A 24,364-nucleotide genomic window follows, 5' to 3' on the forward strand; every position below is an offset into this window, starting at 1 on the left:
TTAGGCTTCCAACATTGTTTGGTGAATACTATTTTATGAATCTGATTATATAAATATTATTATTAAGTTATATACTACTTCATTTCCAAGATGGCCTCTTACTGGTTTATAAGTATAAAACCAATGATACATAATTAAAATATATAATAAAACAAGTTAATTAAGGCACTAAGATAAACATTCACAATTAAAATATGTAATAAAAATAAGACCATTAGAACAGCACAATGAAAAGGTTTAAAACAGCAGTTGGTTAATAATATGAATTTTAATCAGTCAAATCTTAAATCACGATATGAATAAGAACAAGGGGAACAAAAAGCTATCTCCTTTGGTTTTAATCAATGTACAATGACAATGAGTCAGAGCTGGTGGGGCAGCATCTTTGTAGGATCTCAAGCAGAAATCTAGCAGGCAACGTGAAATATCTGTCTAAGACCCTGGGAGGTGCTGCCTGTCAGAGTAGACAACGGTAAACTAAGTGGACAAATATTCTGAGCCGCAATAAGGCACCTTCCTATAATCGGATTAGAAGAGTCACCCCCCTATTGTCATTTTAAAATGATACTTTCCGTTTGATTATTTACATCAATTTAGTTTTCATTACGATTTTTATTATTTTACATCTGAGGACTGATTAATTGGGGGAAAGCCTTTTTTGGTCAGCCAACTAAACATTGCAAGCCCCCTGCTTTCTTGGGCCTTTCCTCAGAAATCCGCCTATATACAGATCAGTGATCAAATGACACGAGATCCAGAGGAAAGCCCGTGTTCTGAATCAGCTGAAATTCTCGCAGACCACTGCTGAATACAGAACACATCAAAAGGAGAACGGGAAACTCAGGGTATATTGCTCTACACGTTTTCTCTCTCTATGAATTCTGAGTTACCAGGCCGGACGGAGCCCACTGATATATTTTTGCTCCCCCCCCCAGCGGCCTCTAGCGTCTGGGAGGATGCCTTACATCCCCGGGCAGGCTCAAAGGCCACGTGACTCGAGTTCCGCCGCCGCCATTTTGTAAGGACGTCGGAAGGAAGCGTCTTCCCGGCCCGCCCACCCAGCCCCGCGCGAGCTGCGTTTGCGTCCGGTGCTACGTGCGCGCGCGAGGAGCGGGGGCAGTTGATGCGTGCGCAGAGCGGGGTGGGGGCTGGGCAGGGAGCTAGCGAGAGCGGCCTTGGCGGCGGCGGAGGCACTGCTGTTGTCGTGATGCACCGCGCCAGCAGCAGCCGTTCGAGCAAGCCGTCTTCCAGCCGGTCCAAAGCCAGCGGATCCAGCTCCAGTTCGGCTCGAGGCCGCAGCTCGCACCGCTCGCGCTCGCGCTCCCGGTCTCCGCGGAGCCGCCGCCGGCACCGCTCGCCCTCCAGCGGACGCTCTTCGCGCCGGTCGCCGCCTTCGCGCCGCAGTAGTCGGGTACGCTCTGCCCGTGGCGGCGGAGGCTGAGGGGGTTACGGGTTGGGGAATTGGCCCGGCCTGAGCGAATTTAAGCCGCCTCCGAGAGCCAGTGTGGTGTAGTGGTTAAGAGCGGTAGACTCGTAATCTGGGGAACCTGGTTCGCGTCTCCGCTCCTCCACATGCAGCTGCTGGGTGACCTTGGGCCAGTCACACTTCTTTGAAATCTCTCAGCCCCACTCACCTCACATAGTGTTTGTTGTGGGGGAGGAAGGGAAAGGACAATCTTGGCCGCTTTGAGACTCCTTCGGGTAGTGATAAAGCGGGGTATCAAATCCAAACTCTTCTTCTTCCGCCTCCCCAGCGTCCAGGGGTAACGGCCGCCCGCTTGCCTCAGTACAGTGGTACCTCGGGTTACATACGCTTCAGGTTACATACACTTCAGGTTACAGACTCCGCTAACCCAGAAATAGTGCTTCAGGTTAAGAACTTTGCTTCAGGATGAGAACAGAAATCGTGCTGTGGTGGCGCAGCGGCACCAGGAGGCCCCAACCTAAAGTGGTGCTTCAGGTTAAGTACAGTTTCAGGTTAAGTACGGACCTTCGGAATGATTTAAGTACTTAACCCGAGGTACCACTGTACCTTCCCCAAGGAGCATCCCCCATCTCTCGCACCTAACTGCCACTTACTGGAATAGCCAGCCGTTTTCCTGCCCCCAACTTAGTTATATATAATATCATGGCCCACATTTCTGGGCATGCGCCCAGCAACCTTGAGCATCCCTAAGCAATCTTACCTGCGATCCCAGCCTTGGCTCTGTGGTGATGCGAAGGAGGTCGAAAGGCTTAATGACAGCTGGAGGGGAAGCTTTGCCTCAAAGGAGAGAAACATTAAATGTGCAACAGCCCTGTGTATCCTACATCTGAGAGGAAATCACCTTGGATTTAGTAAGACTTCTGAGTAGGCCCATCTCAGGTTGAGCTGCACACTCCTTTCTTTCCTTCATTTCTACATGAAGGAAAGTGGCCGGTGATTTTTGCCCGCACACAAAATACGCTTAACAGGTTAAGGCAATACCTGTAGACTTGGCTTGTGGTGGGGAGGAGCTTAGGTTTATTTTTACCAAAGGTTCGTGGATCGTTGAATGAATTTGAAAAGTAGGATGGCTGCTAAGGCATATTGGGCGCCTAAAACCTGGTTGGATTACTTGAAAATTATTTCAACCAAAATCAACACAGCTAATGGATAGTCATGGTTAGGATCAAACTGTGAATTTCAGAGAAGATTAGCCTTTGGAAGTGATTGTGCTTCACTTTTCATATTTGTCAATAACCAAATACTTAAAGATCTTAAAGGCTGGGGGAGAGATGAAGAAGAAAAGAGGCTGCATTTGGATGATTAATGAGCTGAGATATGCATCAATTTACTGAACCCGCATGCAATCTCTTTGGTCCCCTGCCCCCTTTGTTCAAGTGGGAAACATGCCAGGAAACCAGTTAACCATAGTTATTCTGTTAACAAATAATTGGAAAGCTAGTCAATGGCTTCCAAGGAGGCTAGAAAATGAAGCCATTGAAATAAAATTTGCTTCCAGTTCCTGTCTTGTTTGGAAGCCAGTGTTTGGATGTAACAGTACACTGCTGTTAGTTTTGATGCCTGGCTTTGGGAACAGGGAGCTGAGCAAGCTGCATGTGGATTTGTGACTCTGCACATATCTTGGCTTAATAAACTGAGATTTGATTATCTAGATAGCAGGAGGAAGCAGAGTGAGGAGAAAAATGCTTCCAAGAGATAAGTTCACCTATCTAAAAATGTCTATTAGAACTTGGAAGTGCCCTATTCGACTGATGGGCTATCCCCCTGTTCCATTACTAATTCATTTTAAGAAACAACCCATTCCTAGAATTGACCGCTTTTCTGTGAAAAATGGGGGTGGACAGTGGTTTTTTGGTGGTTTATGTCACTGACAATAAATTGGGAGGCTTCTTATTCTTCTAAATGGTACAATTGTCAATTTAGCTGCATTGTCTCATTACATTGTTGGTGTACATATTATCAGATGTCTTCACTGCACATAAACATTAGATGCATGTAGTGTTTTTCAAATCCACATCAATTGTAGTAAAATTTGCATACTGCATTAATATTGGCTTATTTCTTAAATAGCATCATGAACCCCCTGCCCCATAGTAACTTACTTGGCCGTAAGAATTCTGATGTCTTGTTATTTTAATTGTAGAGACGCTCTCCAGGCAAGCGCTCTCACTCTCCGGGCAAGCGCTCTCACTCTCCGGGCAAGCGCTCTCACTCTCCGGGCAAGTGCTCTCACTCTCCGGGCAAGTGCTCTCACTCTCCGGGCAAGCGCTCTCACTCTCCAGACAAACGCTCTCCAAGTTTGAGTGATGGGAACAGGTAAGGCTTCTCTGAAGGCCAGTCTCTCATAATTAACCTTGGTTATCTTTCTTGGTACTTGTCCCATGGGTAATATAAAACCCCACAACCTGATTGTAAGACGTTGTAGGAAATGTATAGGACATGTTGGGAATCTCACATATAGGACAGACATATTTAGCTCTCTTATTGACATATTTTTAATACCTCCCTTGGTATGGATTTAAAATATTAGGAATTAAAGAGAGGTATTGAAAACATGTCTCCGTTTAATTTCATACAGTCTTTTTATAAATAAGAGCAGGATGGAGATGGATAAAAAGTACATAGCTCAGTTTTGAAAACCTTTTGTTTGATTGAAATCATTAGTTTTTACATCTACTTCTTTGAATTTTTCTGACTGTTTTGTCTTCAGTGGATTCTGAGGAAGCCGTGAGAGTAGATGTGGAACTGAAACAGCTTCTTTTCTAAAAATGAACCCCAGTTGAAAAACAAAATGACGAAACACCCTTTTAGTAAATTTCTTGTTACCTCATGACAATTTAGCTGCTATTTTAAACTCACATGTTCCTGCAGGTACAGAAGCTGTGTGAAGATCTATATTATAATTTGCTTTCACTGCCCAAACATCCTGTTTTCCTAATCCATTTTTAGGGGTGAAATTTCTTCTTCAGATCCCCAACAGCAGGTTTCTATTTAGAATAGGGTTATATACAGAGACATGTAAATGAAAAAGGGTATATTTAGGAAAGATAATTGCATGAATGACAGAAGTTGTAAAACACTTTCACACTGAACAATGAAACTTCCCCGTTGCTTTTACTTCTAGAGCCACTTCTAGAAGTAGAAGCAACGGGGAAGTTTCATTGTTCAGTATGAAAGTGTTAAAGCTATATCAACACTAGAATAAGGAAAACCCAAATTGGACCCACAAGAAAATGTTGCCACATAGAGTGCTGCTGATCAGGGTTCTCTCAGTTATTCCATTCCATTCCTCTTCGCTCCCCCACCAGTGTCCTGTGCTTTTGCCCCCAACACTCACACAATATTCCATGTTGACAGAGCTTACTCAGTTTTCATTGGGCTGGTTATTTCCTTATGTCTCTCCTTAGAGTTTTTGAAAATATTTTTTGTGCATCTGCAAATATTGGGATTTCCCTGAGCCAAAATATAGCCACCTCTTAATGTTTGGGTGGTCATTTTGGCTACAGAAGATCCATTATTAATTTGCTGTTAGTATGTAGAATATGGAAGTATAACAGCAGAGATAATTCAGTGTGTAATTTAAGGGTTAATTATGGTGTCTGTAAGTCATCTAGACGAGGGGGTAAGTTGTGACCAGGGCGGGTGGCATGATCTTTACTGAGGTAGTAGCTGCTTTGGTAAGCTGTCTAGCTGTGAGTGAATTTTCTTGTGGCTGTTTCATTGAATCTAAGACTGCTGTCAACAAGGCCTGTCGAAAGGCAAAACTTCTTTCTTTCAGCTGGGCAGGGCTGTCTTACCCATAGGCGCTAGGGGTGCAGGGCACCCGGGTGCCAGGCTCTCAGGGGCGCCAGGCTGAGAGTCCAGGGCTCGAGAGTTGAGTCCGGGAAGAGCCCGTCTGTTGGTCGGAGCGCTGCAGTGGGCTCTTCCGGGAGCCAGAGAGCAAGCAAGCAGGTGGGTGGGCAAGCAGACAGACACGCGCCCAGCGAGGAGGAGGAGGAGGACAAGAGATGGCGGCAACAGCAGCGACAGAAAAGGCGGCAAGCAGCATTCTCCTCAGCACGCCTTTCCCGCCTCGGCTTTAGCGGTGTCCCTTCGCTCCTCCGACGCTGGAAGCAGCAGGCAAGCAGCCCCTCCTCATGCTGCCCTGGGTGGTGGAAGGGACAGGTGGGCCAAAGGGTTGCCACCGCTCGCCTTTCCTGTGCATTTCTCCACTTCGGTCCGACTTTGGGACTCGGAAGTGCGCTGGCGGCAGCTCCCTGAGAGAGAGAAAGAGAGTGAGCAGCTTCGCCTCTTTTCGCCAACCAGGTGCCTGACAACTCTGGGGAACCTTTCCTTAAAAAGGTCAGCAACTTTGGGGTTCCCCCCCTAAAAAAAGGTTGGCAACTGGGCAACTTTGGGAGGGGCGCCGGGCGGATCTTTGCACCCCTGCGCCGCATATGCTTAAGACAGCCCTGTGCTAGAGTTTGATTTGTTCAATAAACTTTGGCCAGTATTTTATTGCTGGGCACATTGCTCAGTGTCTCTGCTAACAGGATACTGTTAAAGTGATTTTAACTCTGTCGTGGTGCAAATGCAAATTACCGTATTTTTCGCACTATAGGACGCACCGGACTATAGGACGCACCTTGTTTTAGAGGGGGGAGAACAAGGGAAAAAAATTCTCCCTCTCTCTGCCCAGTGCCCCTTCAGCGAAGCGGCAGGAGGTGCTGCGCAGAGAGGGGGAGAATTTCCCCCCTCTTGTTTCCCCCCTCTAAAACAAGGTGCCGTTTAAGGTGCGTTCAGTCGCCTTCAGGTTCCTTTCGACCTGCTCTTTGGGGCTGGCGGGGGGAAGCCCACCACCAGCCCCAAAGAGCAGGTCGGGGAGCAGCGGAAAGGCGTGCAGCGAAGAGGCTGCTGCCATAGCCGCGTGTCACCTCTCCAGCTGGGAGAGGGTCGTGTGGGGCTTCTTTAGCCCCGCACACGCTGTCCCGGCTGGAGTGGTGGTGCGCGGCTAAAGAGGCTGCTGCAATAGCCGCGCATCACCTCTCCAGCTGCGAGAAGGTAAGCGGGGCCTCTTTAGCCCCGTGCGCACTGTCCCGGCTGGAGAGGTGGCGCGCAGCTAAAGAGGCTCCTGCCATAGCCGCCCGTCACCTCTCCAGCTGGGAGAGGGTCGCGGGGCTATGGCTTCTTCGCTCCATAGGACACACACACATTTCCCCTTCATTTTTGAAGGGGAAAAAGTGCATCCTATAGAGCGAAAAATACGGTATAACTTTTTTCCAACTGATAGCTTGATCCTATGAACCGCCCCCCGCTCCCCTTTTTTAAGGGCTTATAATAGCTTGAGCTGGTATAGGTCTGTGTCTTGATGGACATTTTTTTTCAGTTGAATCCAGTTTCCCATTATAGATCTTACTCTCCTGCAGTATTAGAAAATTAGATATATATGCTAGGTTCCCAAATGGTTCCTTAAACCAAGGTTGCTGTCGTCAAAATGGAATGCCTAGTTTCCATTTTAGGGCAAGACAGCTCCAGTCTTAGTTTTCAAATGATGGACTGACCATGATTGATTCTGAGTTAAACTTCTGACTACCTTGAGCTAGGTTAAGAGCTTTGAGAACTGGAAGAAGAAAAGTCACTTGATCCAGGGATAGTCCACATATTGACCTAAATTTACGTCTTTTTCTTAATGGTGACTGTTCCTGCTCAGGCTGCACAGAAAAAGCAATTTGGTTCCAGAAATTCATTCCGATTGTGCAGATAAAATGTAGCTGATAAAATTTTACAGGGTATTAGTGGGATATTAGTGTGAGAAAACAGTCCAGATCCAATGATCCCCAGATGGTGATGTCGGGTGCCATCCTGGTGCCCAGGCATCTTCACTTGGTTGCAAGTGGTCAAAAGCCAGGGGCAAAATGCGCCTGGTGCCTGGCTAATTTTGAACACTGCTTTGAACTGATAAGGAAGTTGTCTTCCATATTTTTATATTTTGCTTCATACTGTTTTTGACATGTTAGGTGCATGAAGATCTCTTCACAATTATTGTTGGGAAAGCGTTCAGCAGGCTGAGTGTGATGAACACATGTATTTAGGTTCAATGCTTTCAGCAATCCTCATTTAAAAACATGCATGGAAGTTATTTTCAGTAGTAATTCTGAGGGGGTTTTTTTGTTCTGTTTTTTTTTGCTAAAGTAACATGCAGAAAACAGTATGTGAAGGAAATTATTTGAGGAGTGGTGGGTGAGAAACTTTGCTGAATTTGGAACTACAATATTGTTGCTGATGAAAGGGGGAATTCTACTACTGTAAGACATACCAAAATGTTCTGTTGCTTACTTTCCCCCTAGATAGCCAGCAAGACATTTGTGTTCTTTTTTTTTTAATGAGACCATCTAAAAAAGCTAAACACAACCCTAAATGTGTGTTGTTCAAATCCACCATAAAATAATTGAAGTATGCAGGCCTTTTGTGTAAGATAAGTAGACAAACTGGAACCTGAGTGCTCTCAAGTTTGGGCTTCTGTTCCTTCTGTTCCTGTTGCATGTCTCCTATGCTCATAAATAACAAGACTTCTGAAATGAATTATTTCACTCACTGCAGCATAGTTTGGACTGTCAAGGGGTGAAGTTATTGCTGAGTATATAAAATCTTCAGAACCAGCCATCTTGGGTTCAAGGCAAGAAGTATTGAGTTGTCATAAAAAAGGGCACTTTATGCCAGCTGGAGTTCAGGGGGGGTTATTCCAAGTTGCTGATTTTGTTCTGTACCTCTCTTATTAGGGATGACTTGGCTGATGGTCCAATATTTAGCATTGGCCTTCCACGCCCTCAAAGCATTGAGCGATATTCCTTGAGCAAGGAAACTCCTTCTTCACCTTTCAATACAGGACAAGATGAGGATTATCGCTTTAGAGACGATTTCCTCCATCAATCAGACTATAGCACCAGCTATAACCATCTACAATATCTCCCAAGGGAAACGGAAAGGTATAGAATGCTACTTGGGAAGCCATCAGAGGATACAGGGCAAGACCTAGAACTTCCTAAACATGACAGAGATGACAGACTGCTTAAGATAGACATAGAGCCTGAGGATTTCTTGTCTGGGACGTGGAACTTTTGCAAACAAGATCCTAGTAAGAGCCCAAGCCTGCCATTTCACGATGTGGATTTACGTGTACTTGAATATGCTGGGAGAAAAAGCAAAGAGGAGGAGCTGAGCAGAAATTGCAGTCAAGACCCTGAACATAAATATATTTATAGACCTAATGAATTAACAGCAATGCCCAAAAAATCTATTCTGAAGAAACACAGGGATGATCCTTCGGTGCAGGTTTGGCATGTATTTCTCTCTCTGGTTAAACTGTCCTTTACACTTTTTACTGCTCTTTTATTGAATCTTAAATTTTATTATTTAACTTAATCTCTGTTAATTCTGGAACAAATACCCTCAGAATAATATCCAGGCTTCCCTCACAGTTGTGGAGTTTGTTTGGTATAACTTGTAGAATAATCAGCATATTGGATCCCATTTTTCTTGGAATGAGGACATTTTACTAGTTTTGGTATTTAGAGCATCCCACTTCATGAGCAATTCTACCTTTCAAAAGTTTTCATTCAGCTTATTCATATAGCTTTAAAATTCACACACAATCAAAATCCTTACTTATTAAAAAAAACTCTAAGCTTTCCAGAAACAGATTTCCAGGTAGTATACATAGGAATTTAAATACAGGCGATTCCCTGTTAGTGTGGGGGTTGCTTTCCAAGTCATTGTGCATGTCAGCAATTGTGCGTAAGCCCATTTTGCTCCCTTCCAAAGCTGAAAGCAGCGCATGTCTTGGTGGTCACATGTCAGGTAGACAGGTGCAAGGTAATCGCCACCTGTACTACAATCTAAAACAACCGAGAATACAATAAAGTTGAGAATGGCAGAACTATTCTGCTAGATAATATAACAATTTGCAGTGGCTGGGTGACAAAAACATTTTTACCTGGTTCGAGCACCAGATTCACTATCCTTGGCAGTACATTCTGTAGCTGTGATGCTATCACACAGAAGAGCCTCCCACTTGTATATGTGTAATGTTTTTCTCCTATAGATAGAACCTGTGGCAAGGTGCCAGAAATGTTTTAACACCTTGACATTTGAAGGCAGCCGTGTATAGGAAAGCTTTTTAAGGTTTAATTTTTTACTATGTTTCTATATATATGCTGGAAGATGCCCAGAGTGGCTGAGATACAAATAATAAATTATTATTGTTATTGTTGTTATTATTAATCTGGACATGATGGGGTTTTTTATCTCTACAGTAGAAAAATCAGAATAGTCAAGACCACCAAAATAAAGTGGTTTTTGGAATGGTACATCTGGGATTTGTTTTGAACCATTTAATGGCACTTTGAATGGGTTGAATGCAAACAAAATAAGGGTACTATTATTCACATCTGTGTGTAGGCTGAAATTGAAGAGTTGGCAATTTATGCAGTACATTTACCATGTTGTGCATTTTTTTAACCTGCTTGAACCTAATACAAGAATCTTAATACTAGAATTACCTAGTTGGATTGGACTGCAAACATTCTCTCAAACTGGTATGGAATGCTCTGAACAGGTGACATTTCATACTATCATGACTGGATTGTTTTTCTGTTGTGTAGCTGTGGAGAGAGAGCACCTTGGCAGGTGGTTCCAATACTAAATACTGTAAATAAATAATGCTTTTCAAAACCGTGCCAACTATGATGTGGCAAGTACCTTTTTGGCATCCTGCTCTCTATATCTCAGGGTTTCATCATATGAAAAAATCAGTTCGTTTCTGATAATAGTAACAATATGCCTGTGGGAATTATCTTTTTGTAGCTGCCATAACCAGAGCTGCACATAATGCTTGCTTGTGAATGTTTTGGTGCAAAAACACTTTGGGTTTGGTGGAAAATGTTGATTTCAAATCTCCAGAGGTATTGTTTTACATATGTTTGTCCCTGTCCACAGCCACTGTGTTGCTCCTCAGTTACTCATTTGACATGGTTTTTCTTCTCCTCTATTATTGCTGTGTAATCTCAGCAAATCAGGCATCGCAGAATGATTCTCAGGGTACTGCATAGCCCCTCAGCTTTGTCTAAATGACAGTGTTATTCAGGGAAAACAAAGCCCTCTCATTGCCCTCACTGTGAATGAGGGTTGGCTTGAGTATGGGCAAGAATTGCACAGCTATTACCAAGGTATCAAGCTGACAAATCTTACCTCGCTGTACTGGCAGTTTTATAGCTCATTAGATCAGTGTTGCAAGCCAGGGTTGGCCTTTAGTGGGGGATAATCGGTCACTTTCTCTTCCAGTGCCCTATTAAAGACGATCAGGCAGGAGTGTTGATTGTCGGCAGCGAAAGTGACATGACAAAAGTGTATAAAATTATGCACAGCATGGAGAAAGGAGCTAGAGAAAAGTTTTCTCTTTCTCATAATACTAGAACTTATGGACATCCAAGGAAGCTGAATGTTGGAAGATTCAAGACAGACAAAAGGAAGTACTTCTTCACACTGCACATAGTTTAACTGTGGAATTCCTGCCCACAAGAGGCAGTAATAGCCGCTAACTTGGGTGGCTTTAAAAGAGGATTGGCAAATTCACAGAGGTTATGGCTATCAGTGGCTGCTAACCCTGATGGATATGCTCTGCCTTCACTGTTGTGTTGAAGGTGGTATGCTTCAGAATACCAGTTGCTGGAAACTGCAGGTGGGCAGAGGGCTGTTGCTCTCAGCTCTTGCTTGTGGGCTTCCCTTGGGCTTCTAGTTGGCCACTATGAGAACAGGATTCTGGGCTAGGTGGGCCACTGGCTGGATCCAGCAGACTGTTCTCACATTCTTAAAGTATGGCCCATCCCTAATCAAAATGGCCATCTTATGCAGATGTAACAGTGTGGTATTTAGGAACTATTTTGTCTCTTTCAATTCCATTTTTATCTTTGTCTTACAGTTTTCGTTAGTGTTATGAACTACTGACTATAAACCCTTTATATTAAAGTTATGTCTGTCTTAATAGATTGGGAAAGTGATTAGCCTCCTTGCAAAATGTAGTAACAAATGGCAATTTCTTTCTTTTTAGCCTGAAGTCTTTTCTAGCAGTTCTGCCTCTCTCAAAGAGCCCCCTCTTCTTTCAGATGATCCTCCTTTTCCCCAGAGAACCAACAGCATTGCTCCTTTTTCAACTGAGGAGGTGAAATTCCTCAAACAGTTCAATAAAAATGCAGATGTAGAACCTGCAAATACAACATCTGAAGGCAATGTGCATAATTGGAAGCTGCATTCTGGCCAAAACCAAAACATTTCCCATTATAAACAGAATTTTGGGAGCTTTTTGAATCAGAGAGAGTGTCATGAGTCCACATCAGAGCATGAAGACCAGCACAGTTACTTCTTGCTTCCCCATGAAAGAGCCAGCCAGGATGGGAATGGCTTTTCACACATTCTGAATATGAAAACAGATTCTTCCAGCACTCAAGAAAAGAGAAGGAACAGCCTCCTTGATGATGTTGAGGCTGAAGAGAAGTTTCTTTATGGTGATAATGGGGATGACTCAATTTTTATTCAAAGGATAACATTGAGTGGTGATAAAGAACATGGAAGGAAGAAAATAAACTCTCCTCCTGCTAGTCTGTCTGTAAAATCAGACACTTTAGAAGAATCCAGACCAGAGCATGAGAAAATTTATGACTTGCTCAAAACTATTGGTCTTGACATTGGGGTGGCTGAAATTGGTAAGCTTGCTGCCCGCACTCAGGAACGACTCCATGGGAAGAAAGCATCTCATTCTCCTGATTGTCGTTCAGTGGCTTCTCATAAACCTAGGAAAGAATCTATGGAGTTTAAGGAAAGGCACTGCAGTAAAAGTGACACTCATTATCCAGAGTCAAGGTGGAGCCACTCTCCCTCTCCTGATTATTTCCCACCATCTAAAGAGATGTCTCCTGCTTCACATTCTAAGCACACTGAAAGCAAAATTGTAAGGCAAGATTATCATTTCCCACAAGAGCAAGCTGTTCCCATGGCATCTCCAATTCCATCTGCCCCACCTTGTCTTCCTCATATGTTTCCTGCTCCCGTATATCCCCAGTATAGTGTTCCATTCTATTTACCATTTGGTGCAACTCACCTGCCACAAAACTACCCACCTCCCACAATGCCCCCTCCTGGCTATAATCCATATGGACAGTATTTCACTTATGCAGCTTCTGGCTGGGCCACGCATGCTCCTCCCCAGCAGGCTGATCCTGAATTTCCAAATGCACCTGAGTACGGTACTCCAACAGTGCCACCAAATCATTCAGTTTCCAACGTCAGAGTTATTCAGACAATTTCCACAACACGAAGGACTTGCGATATCAAAAGAAATACATCTATGATGGTTCAAACCCCTTTCTCTGCTCCTCATTCCAAATTGCTCCCTCAGCCTACCCCCAAAGGCGCTAAGGAAAAAATACCTGATGATAGAAATCGAGCTGTTCAGAAAAAAAAGGTGAGAATGTTTATCTTACAAGCAGATGTATCTTCCTCCCCCCCCCCCCTTCTACCACATTTCCTTTTCCACATAGCAGCAATGTAGTTGCTGCTATTGAGAAGTGGATAGTATCCTTATAGACTTACTTCTGAATGCCTTATACTGTAGTTTAAAAATATATACAGTGGTACCTCGGGTTACAGACACTTCAGGTTACAGACTTCAGGTTACAGACTCCACTAACCCAGAAATAGTACCTCGGGTTAAGAACTTTGCTTCAGGATGAGAACAGAAATTGTGCAGCAGCGGGAGGCCCCATTAGCTAAAGTGGTACCTCAGGTTAAGAGCAGTTTCAGGTTAAGAACGGACCTCCGGAACGAATTAAGTTCTTAACCCAAGGTACCACTGTAATACTTTTTCTACTGCACATCTTTTCCTAACACATAATGAAATATGAAACCAAGTGCAGAATTGATTCCTTGTTTAAGATTACATTCTTGGATTTAAGGTCTGCCGTTTTACAGAAGTTCAAAGCACATACAATTTTATTTTAACTTTTTTCTGCACTTTTTATTTGACATTGGATTACGTATAGTTTTTTTGAACAGGATGTACCTCTAATGTCTTGAGCTATCTAATGGCTGTTTTTATGGTACTGTGGCAAGACACACCTTGTTAATTGTTGTTGTTGTTTATTACCTGCCCTTCACCCTAAGGTCTTAAACAGTCTCTCTTTAAGGATACAATCTACATGCAGGTCCTGCTATTGGAACACTTGGTAACTGAAATCTCAGCCAAACATGAATAATTATACCCAAACCTCACTACACAAGCAGCAAATTCAGATACCCAAACAGATGGAGTTTGCCTACTTCATGTTTTGCTGGTCAGCAGCAGCCCTTTTGGGCAGAAACCAGGGAGGGAGGGGGAGAGATCAAACAAATTACGAAATAGAAGTGTTCCCATAGGAAATAATGAAAATCATAAGCTCATTATGTGAACATACGCCTGAAAATCATAAGCTCATTATGTGAACATACGCCTAACAAATGATTTCCTGGGAACGCATTTTGTTCAGAAAGCAGGACCTGCATGCTTTTAAGCTTTAGTAAGTTTTAGTATGTTTCATGTTTAGTGGCATTTAGTATGTTAGGAGCTGGGTGCAATGAATCACAGGCTGAGTTAGCAAGCATAAGATGAAAATATTTACTTTCAATGATTGTTGTAGTTTTAGTTGGGTTGTAATCCATGAAAGGGGGATTTTTAATACTTCCTTCCCTTCACAAACCTTTCTAGGTAATGGAGGAAAGAGGGAAATTGAAGGCTGAACAAGAAGCACGACAGAAGAAACTGCATTATCTGACAGTTGAGTTAAACAGACTTACAAAACAGGAAGGTACTGCACTCATTGTATTCTTCCTTTTCCCCTACTATCCTCTAAAGTGGTGGTGCTGGACATTGCATAATTTGTTTTTATCTCAGGGTATTATCCTAAACAGTGAATTAATTAGGGTGCAACCCAAATCATTGCAAGTAACTGTCAGTTCTTCATACAGTAATGCAAACCCTGCTTCTGTCTTTTGGGTATACCAAAATGGTACCTTATAATTGATTACCCAAAATAATTTTGCATGTATTAATGATTTTCTTATGCTTTCCACTCTACCACTTTGACTGGCTTAGGGGAGATGATGCGCAAGATGCGTAAGGCAAAAGATCCCTTGCTGGTGGAAGTGAACCAACTACGAGAGAAGATAGCAAAGGAAGTTGCTCAACTACAGATGCATGCTGATGCGGCAGATAAAAAGCAATCTGAGCTTGATAAGGTAGCTCTGATCTTGGGGATTAACATTTTTAAGAAAGCCTGGAAGCAGTCTTCTGAAAATAAAGACTCATCAGAAAAAGACAAGTCAGAAAATGGAAAAAAATGAGGAGATAACTTGCAACTCAATCCAGGTAAAATAACAGGTGCACTCACCAAGGGAGTTCAGATAATAATTACTTAATTAGTCTGGATATAAATGAGCCTTTTGCCCATGCATGTATCCCCTTCGCTTCTCCCTTTGTACAAGCCAATAAACAAACCAGGAAGTCTTCAATTAACTTCCTATTTTATGAGTCCTATGTTGTGAATTACTGTTTTATGTCTAAAGGAAAGTAAAATAGTTGTTAAGAAGTTTTGTCTCTTGGGTCTTTGGTTTAAATTAAATGCTGATACAATATAACAACTCTACCAAATTCACAGAAATAGAAGGTAAGATATCTCTAAATTTTCTAAGCTGCTCAAGGTTAATCCTAAATCATTATCTACAGTTCCCCCCTCCTTCACAGCTCTGTTGTCAGACTGCAATGATGGGAGAAACTTTTTTCACTCCCAGCAATGGGCTGTCAAAACTCAGAAGCCTTTCAGAGGTAGGAGACTTTCACATGTAAAAGGTAGCAGCAGAGAGTTCTCTCCCCTGCACCACCCCTTTTTATAAATAGCTTTTACTGTTGTAGCAAATCAATAGTGGCGTTTTGTTTTGTTTTATTCATTAAATTTGCATATTGCTCTAAATCTATAGATCTCAGTGTTGTTCACAACATAAAAAACTTGACTAGGGGATAGGAGAGAAATTTGATCAGTTCTCATTGAATGCTGAATCTATCAAATTCTCACTTTCCAAAACAATATGAAAACTGAAACACAGCCATCCTTTAAATTTCACCCATACCCAAATTTTGCAATGCAGTTCTCCAGCCAAACAACCAAATGCATATATTTAAAAAATGCCTCTGTTGGGGGAAAGTGCATAAAAATTAAGATATTAGTAAAAATAGCGTACACATGATATTAGAGGAAATTGCAAAAATGTGTCCATTAGTCAGAACTGCATACAAAAATCTCTTAATTAGAAGAAATGCACACTAAAGTGCTGATGTATTATTATTATTATTATTATTTTAATAGCAAATCTTTGTAGAAACTGCATTTCAGGTTAGAAAAATGGGAACAGAGAACCAAAATTGATAGATCCTTCCATCCCAACTCTTCTCTCTAGGACTATATCACCTTATATGCATCTCAGAAAGGATGTTATGTTATTATGTAGCATCCTTCAGTAAACATTGTGAGGAGAAAACATGGCTCCGTACTTCACCCTTCCCTCCAGTGCACTTAGAAGGATTATAAGTTGTAACTTAAATGTAGGGTGGTATAGCCCCATAGAGGATTCAGAGTACCAGCACTGCTTTGCTTTGCTCTGGCTTTGCTATAGCAGCAAATACTTTAAATAGAAAAAGCCCTCTGCTGTAAACCTTTATCCAATTATGTCCCCACCACTGAAAGAGCTCAGAAAGACTTGTCAACCCAGATGTAATTCTGTCACCTTCTTTCCCATTTCCTCTTTAACCTCTTCAGTGCTTAAGACTCATATTAATTCTACTAAATTGGACTTTTACTCAAATTAGCAATGTATATGTGTGCACACATTTTCTCTCTGTTTCTGTGTGCATGGGGGTGGGGCTGATCCAGGGGACGAGGAGAGAAGTGACCAGCAGGATTATGGGTAGGAGGGAAACTATCATAACAGTTTCAAGTACAATAGTTACTATAATATAAATGGTAATGATATAAAATTGTACATAGCAGTACTAGAACATTTAGACCATTCTCATATTTTAATAAAGAAGTTGGGAGGGGGATTCTTTAAAAGAAAAACATTGAAACTACATTGGTTTGTGTTTCAGTTGCCCTTTGGATATTCAAGAACTGACTAATAACAAACTGATCATTTAACATTAACAGAATGCAAAAGACAGATTAAGAGAAGTCTTATTGCAAAGCCCAGTTTTACAAGTGTTATGAGAACCAAGTGACAGTGAGACATCATTCACATTGTTACGAGGAATTTGCATCATAGGAGACAAAAGCAATAAAATGTGACTGTTGCAGCCATTCCAAGTATTCAAACAATTGTTAATTATGAGTGGCGCTGTGGTCTAAACCACTGATTCTTTTGGGCTTGCTGATCGGAAGGTCAGCGGTTTGAATCCGCCTGACAGCATGAGCTCCCATTGCTCTGTCCCAGCTTCTGCCAACATAGCAGTTTGAAAGCACACCAGTACTAGTAGATAAATAGGTACTGCTGCGACGGGAAGGTAAATAGTGGTTCCATGTGCTCTGACTTCCATCATGGTGTTCTGTTGCGCCAGAAGTAGTTTAATCATGCTGGCCACATGACCTGGAAAGCTGTCTGTGAACAAATGCCGACTCCCTCGGCTTGAAGTGAGATGAGCGCTGCAACCCCATAGTCACCTTTGACTGGACTTAACTATCCAGGGGTCCTTTACCTTACCATTCTCATTAAGGTGTTTGGGGCTGCAGTCCTATTGTGCTGTTAGTAAAAATAAACATCCTAGAAGCTTTTTATGGCTGAATATCGGGGTAAAAATGCTTAAAATATAAACAAGCATCATAAATATACCAACAAAAAGGATTGGATTTTACAATCAGCAAATCTGTATTAAATCAACATGTTTGGTACAGAAAGCCTTTTATAATCATTTCAGCTGTTAATGATTCTGCCATTGTGCATTCTAGGACTCTAAATGTATAATTAGAAGTACACGTATAGATTACTCAGATTGCTACATTATATAATCAGAAAGATACAATTGTAAAATGATCTATTTTAACACTTGCTTAGCCAACAACTGAAATTTTCTAAAACAGATTATTGTGCATAGTGATTTTTGCAATCCTAAAAATTATGTATAGATTTGTGTTTTTTAAAAGATTCATTTTATAGAGGATTTTGTGTACAATCTGGTTTTTCTGCTGATCTGTAACAACCTGGCCACAGAAAAATCCATATCTTGACAGTGAGTTACTCTTATAGGCATCTGTTTCCCACTTTATCTAGCATAATTAAGACTTTAACACATGGTTTCCTGTGCATACAATGTGTAACTATTTGAAACGTGCCAATTGGATACTGTCAGTGTCCACCAAGGAAACTGGCTTCTTCTGGCAACAGGTGTACTGCTGCCAGGCTCAGCATGCCTAGAGGAGCAGCTCAGAAGACAAGAGAGCAGGCAGCTGAGGAACAAGCTTTTAAAAATCCATTTAGCTTCTGCTTCTACTTACCTGCCAGGCCAATGGAAGCAGTGGAGAGTAGACCTATAGTAAAAAACTGTTTGGAGATTAGCTATAGCTGAGAAAATAACCTATACTGAAAGGAAAGTAAAAAACAGATGCCTTTTATGCCATCTGATGGCCATGCATTTCATATACACGCAGGTCCTGCTTTCCCAGTGCAATGCCTTCCTCTGAACAAGAAAATAATTTGTTAGGTCAGCATTCACATGACAAAGCTGGTGATTTCCATTACTTCCTATGGGAACATTTTTAATTTGTGATTTGTCCAATCTCAATCCCTCCCTGGTTTATGCCTGAAACTGCCACAGCCAATCAGCAAAACCAAACAAAAGAAAAGCTGATTTGTTCAATCTCTCTTGCTCCCTGATTTGTCTGATCTCTCTCCGTCCCTCCATGGTTTCTGCTCAAAATGGCTGCTGGCAACAAGCAGAGCATGAACAAGTAAGGAAGTGGGCAAGCTCCAGCTGTTCAGATATCTTAATCAGCAGTTTGGGTATAACTGAAATTTTTGATAACAAGTGTTCCAATAGTGGGACCTGTGTGTACTAGTGAAAGGGGTCTACAAAATATGTTATCTGCTTCATCATTACAAATCTAGATGTTGTGACCATGTATACTTCTTGATAGTTGGATACTTCAGTTGGAGAAGATGACCTCATTGCGGACAGATGCTGCCCTGCAACCCTGGAAGAATAACATCAGAGCATCCTGCAGAAAAATGAAAAGAGGGACAAATAGTATAGGGACATGAATACTTACCAGATATCTGGAGAGACTTCGGGGAGGGGTGTTATGATTATGTTTATTTGTCTAGTTATATTTTGTTATATGTATATGAAAACCAATAAAAAGTACTTATAGAAAAAGCAGTGGAGAAAGAGGCATTTGATACAGTAGAATGGAGATTTTTCTTTTATTAACTGAAAGTATTTGGTTTTATACTCCAATTCTTAACTTGGATTTGCTGAAAGATGAGGAAGTGTGACCCTGTTGATTATATTGATGTGCTTCCAGAGGCAAGGCTTTTTGTGAACAAGGACATTGTTTTTCCTTTTGAGACTGTGGAACTAAAAGTTACCATCCATACCATGTCAAACTTTTGTGTTCATTTTATTTGATCACTCTATTTCCAGTCTATACCAGTGAGTGGATCATGCCAAGATGTGTTTGGAACAAAACAATTCACACTTTGCACCACATCCATCATATCTATCACTTCCCTTTTCCACTCATGTGTTTCCTGACCACGAATGCATGTATTTCATAGACCTGCATGTGCTTAAAAAAAGATTAAAAAATTGGAATGCTGGTATTTCAGAACTTTGACATTCTGATTGGCCACAGTCAGTTCTCCTTTTCCGACTGTACTTCATTTCTAATCACAATAATTTGTATTGTGTGATTGAAAAACAGCCTATGTCTTCTGTACAATGACACATGCACACAATGTAACTGGCAAATACCTCCTTTTACTAAAAGTTGGAACATTTATTATGGTCATTCATTATAAAGTGCTAACAGAATTGCTGGAAACCTTAAATTGCAATTTTTCAAAAAATAAATAATAGAGCTGCAGAAATTTGTGCATATACACTGTGCAAAAGTCTTTAGTAAAGAGATCTCTGCAATATTATAAAAGTAGTAACATGCCTGGCAGTAATGGAAAGAAACAAAATTGCATGGATAGTGTGATCAGGTGAGAGCAGAAGAGAAGAGCTGTGATTAAAGGATAGCTTTCTGGAATTGTCATTTACCCAAATCAAAACCATAGCCAAATAATCGTAAAGGGTAAAAGAGCAAAGAGGCATCCATACATAAAGTTATGGATGAAAGGAAGAAACATTGTGGGATGTTTGCAAAAGGATGACAAGATGGTGTGGATGCCATGAAAAAACCACAGGAAACAGAGGAAAACATTGCACAATGTCTTGTCTCAAAACACCATTGATGTTTCAGGGGCTTTCAACCATGGCAGCCTTCTGGTTAGGCCCTCTTGAGTTGGAACTGACTCCAGATGGTGGTGTTAGGCAATGATTGCTTGACCCCTTGCCAAATGTGCTTTGGGCTCCTGCAGCATTCTCTCATTTCTCCCATGCCATTATACGTTTAGATAAAAGTACTGGGAAAGGGTTTTGTAATTACAGAGTGAAACAGTTTAATAATTAGAGTGTGTAAATGGAAACTGCAGAGTTTAAAGTACCATAGTCATAAATGATTCTAGCAGGTATATGTAGAACAGAGAGAAGACCGAAACATATGGTGTGCCTGGTAATTGAGATGTAACCCATGGATGTGAAACTTGTAGCCTTCCAGATGACGTTAGCCTTGCCATCAGCCCCAGCCAGCATGGGCAATGATCAGAGATTATGAAAGTTGTAGTTCAACATCTGGAGGGCTAAATGTTCAGTTTGGGGGGTAGCAGTTGTGCATGGGTTCCTAGGTGTTTGAAGGTATAGGAGACAGAATGGATTGGAGAAATGTGATTGAGAGAAGAGAGCTACTAGCAATTCAAAGAAGGAGTTCAGGTTCTAATGTTTTTTTTTTCTTGAGAGTCCATACTCAAGTTGGGACGCAGGTGGCGCTGTGGGTTAAAGCCTCAGCGCCTAGGGCTTGCCGATCGAAAGGTTGGCGGTTCGAATCCCTGCGGCGGGGTGCGCTCCCGCTGCTCGGTCCCAGCGCCTGCCAACCTAGCAGTTCGAAAGCACCTCCGGGTGCAAGTAGATAAATAGGGACCGCTTACCAGCGGGAAGGTAAACGGCGTTTCCGTGTGCGGCTCTGGCTCTGGCTCTGGCTCTGGCCAGAGCAGCGATGTCATGCTGGCCACGTGACCCGGAAGTGTCTCCGGACAGCGCTGGCCCCTGGCCTCTTAAGTGAGATGGGCGCACAACCCCAGAGTCTGTCAAGACTGGCCCGTACGGGCAGGGGTACCTTTACCTTTACCTTTTTACTCAAATAAGTAAGAGAGGTCAGTGCCCATATTCTCAAACAACCAAAAGAAGGGCTTCTATTTTCTGGCGATCTAGGATGAAGGCACTTCTAGAGGTGATTATTTTGAACCCCAAGATTGCTCTTCTCTCCATTTTTGCTGCGGATGCCCAGGACCTTACTCAAATGGATCTTCTTACCTGCCTTATCGTGGCAGCACAGCTTACCATTGCTAGACACTGGAGAACCTCAAATGCTGACCTGTTTGAAGTGTGGTTTATGCAAGCTTGGGACTTAATTTTAATAGAAAAGGCAACAACAACTTCAAGACCTGAGGAACAATGCTAAATCAAATATACAACATGGTTTTGGTTTTTTTGTATGCTTTGACAACAGAACATGACTACAATCCACCTACAGCTCATGAAGATTTATGGAAGGACACTTTTATTTGACGGGAAATATTTACATGATACTGAATTACTTTGAAATGTGACTGTGCTCTGGTGAGGGGGTGGGTCTTTATATCTTTTCTTACGTTGCTCAAACGGAAATGAAAAAAGTCATTTAAATAAACCCAGAATTTCCTACGTCTTTACCCTGCCCCCAGCATCGACCATGATGATCAGTCTCACTGGAGTCGATTTTCAGTCTCTAGCTCTACTGGCCAGTCAGCTGCAAGGTGTACAGTGGTGCCTCGCAAGACGAAATTAATCCGTTCCGCGAGTCTCTTCGTCTAGCGGTTTTTTCGTCTTGCGAAGCAAGCCCATTGACAGCTTAGTGGATTAGCGCTATTAGCGGCTTAGCGGATCAGCTGATAAGCGGCTTAGCAGCTTAGAAAAGGGGGGGGGAGGGGAAAAAACCTGCAGGAACTCGCAAGACATTTTCGTCTTGCGAAGGAAGCCCATAGGGAAATTCGTTTTGCGAAGCGCCTCCAAACGGAAAACCCTTTCATCTAGCGGGTTTTCCGTCTTGCGAGGCGTTCGTCTTGCGGGGCACCACTGTATATGCATGCATCCAGTCAGCAATCACTGTGCTGCTAGGTCCCACCTTGATCTGCAGCTCACAGTTTTTTCAAGCAATTCCTTCTCTTGGAGAATGAGCTTTTAGCAATTTCCATTGAAAATAGCCTGAGAGGACGTTCATCCCTCACCCAGAGTTTCCTTGTGATTGGCAACATTAGCCAATCAGAAGTCATCAGGACACAGCCATTTGCATGGCAGAGAGGTGCTTCTAACTGATGCCCCCAACCAACTCTGTACTTGCTGTGAAACCTCAGCTTTCTCCAGTTCTTGTGTGCTGCCCCCTAATTGGGTCCTGACTCAGTCACACCTCCTTGGGCTGTGGTGGAGCAAGAGCAAAGCTGGATTCCTCAGCTACCTCCAGAGAAGCAGGCAGCCGGAGGTATCACAGCAAGGGGGAAATCCCTCTTGCTTTTACAGTCCTCTTTGTAGCAAACCTTTTGAGTTCTCGATCAGGCTGGATGTTACACAAAAAGCGAGGAGACGCCGATGAAAAAACAACAATAGCATGTTGCCACTTTCTGATGTGTCAATGGATATTTAAAGTGTTAACATGCATTTAAGAGGTCTCAAAGGAGGGGACATTGGTTTGTTGATCCTCTCCTTGATAATGAATATGTTGGCAGGCACATAATTTGCTGAGCTATTCCTCATTTCTGTAATGGATGTATATATTTTGTTTTGGTGTGCTCAATAAACATCATTTCTGTCTTGGAAAAGACCTGTGTGAGTCATTGAGTAAATCTGCCAACATGCATTGATAACATAATTTAATCCTAATACATGAGACTCTTGGAATATGTGTTTAGTAAAAGCATGGTTTTACTCAGGAGGTGCATCAAGTATGGTAGGAGATTTCACATTAACATGCTGCTGAATCCAATTCTTGCTAGATGAGTGCGCTTTGGAAGGAGATATGCCCAGAGGTGTTTGACTTTTAGTTAATCAATAGAGGCAGAGGCAAGATGCAAAAGATAATGGAAGGATGTTGCAAAATTACTGTAGACTTTGAGTCTGATACACACTTTCTGAATCTTTATGAGGCTGGAATGGAGTACCAATCTAGTAGCAATTCAGCTTGGGTAGGTTTCTGCACTTGGCCAGTGGTTGTTTGTCCACCCATGGTGTTAACTTGTTTTGGAAGGTGCTGAGTTGTTCAGTTCACATTTGGGGGGAATAATTTTTGCTGTGAACATAGGGTCTACAGGAGAGCCATGGAACAGAATGGAAGCAAACTGGTCAAGCCAAGTCTGGCTCAGTTCTGAAGCAGGCTGAACTGTCTTTCTGGAGGGCAGCGATCCGTGCAAGAACTGTGAGATCCAGGAAGACTGACAAAGCAAAGTCCTACGGCAGAAGAATGGACCCCTTTGAGGAGGACATTCAACCATGTAGTTCTAATTCAACTATGTAGCTAGCAGGAGACAGTGCAAGGTTCCTGCTGGTGCAATAAGTTCCCCTGCCTTCCCTTTGCCCCCCCCCCCCCAAATTGACTTGGAGGTGGGGAGAGTTAGGGAAACTCCCAGAACAGCACACAGGAAGGGAGGGGCAGCTCTTTCTGTCAGGCAAACAGAAATGCTTGTGGTGTGTTCTGCCAAAGATGGACAATGATGACCACTAAAGTCGCTCTTTAACAGGCTTTATTTACAGGCTGAGTTAAATAAGGAACAAAGCAAGAGGAAACGGACATCTTGCAGCTCCACCTATGGTTGGAGAATCACTTTCCCTTTTTGGGCAAACAATGGGTTGAATCCTTATAGGTCTGCACTGAGATTCCTACTGCCCATAACTGGGCTTGCACGTTGGAAAATATCTGGGAATGCCGGTGACGCTTGGTCACCTGTGCTTGATGTCATCTTCCCATGACCTTGTCTGCAAGGTCAGAACAGTCAGAACAAATGGTGGACTACAAAGGGATGTGATGGTGAAGATCTTCACCTGCTACTCTATTCAGCACTGAGTTAATGTGTGGGGATCCAGCTTGCCAGGCCTCCAAAGGACACATGGTCCCATATCTCCCACGCTGTTGGTCAGATAGGCTTTCTAGAATAAGTGCTGATTCTAGCAAGCAGTGATTAACTCTTACGGATCTCTACAAAGCTGTGCTAGTGTAACTTCTTGCAAGTGCTAGGTCCAGGCCTGTGCACCTCTGAGGACATTCAAAGGGAAAATTTGCAGTGCATCACATGTAACTCTTTGTAATACAATGGTCTTCGGCATATGTCCAAATACAAGCTGATGGAATGTTTGTGGGGTTGGCAACCTAAGGCCCATGGGCAACAAGTGGCCCACAGGGGTTGTTTAACTGGTCCATGAGC

General features: G+C 42.6%; 1 protein-coding gene across 4 annotated transcripts in view; it reads left to right on the forward strand.

Moving 5' to 3' along the window:
• Window positions 1-1,108: 1,108 nt before the first annotated feature.
• The window catches only part of LOC307212308 (zinc finger protein 318-like), a 28,002-nt gene continuing 4,746 nt past the window's right edge, over window positions 1,109-24,364 (forward strand). For 2 of the 4 annotated variants that reach the window (XR_013836943.1, XR_013836944.1), the window contains exons 1-6: window positions 1,109-1,411; window positions 3,630-3,802; window positions 8,245-8,797; window positions 11,571-12,980; window positions 14,259-14,358; window positions 14,646-14,918. Coding sequence is in view for 2 of the 4 variants with exons in the window: in XM_079969477.1 (XP_079825603.1) it covers window positions 1,124-1,411; window positions 3,630-3,802; window positions 8,245-8,797; window positions 11,571-12,980; window positions 14,259-14,358; window positions 14,646-14,893 (2,772 nt within the window). In the remaining 2 variants the exon portion in view is untranslated. Of the gene's footprint in view, window positions 1,412-3,629; window positions 3,803-8,244; window positions 8,798-11,570; window positions 12,981-14,258; window positions 14,359-14,645; window positions 14,919-18,700; window positions 19,199-24,364 lie in introns of those variants that run through there. The other 2 variants (XM_079969477.1, XM_079969476.1) reach the window with 2 other exon arrangements.

Source organism: Podarcis cretensis (genome assembly GCF_951804945.1).
Source record: "Podarcis cretensis genome assembly, chromosome: 3".
Lineage (NCBI taxonomy): Eukaryota > Metazoa > Chordata > Lepidosauria > Squamata > Lacertidae > Podarcis > Podarcis cretensis.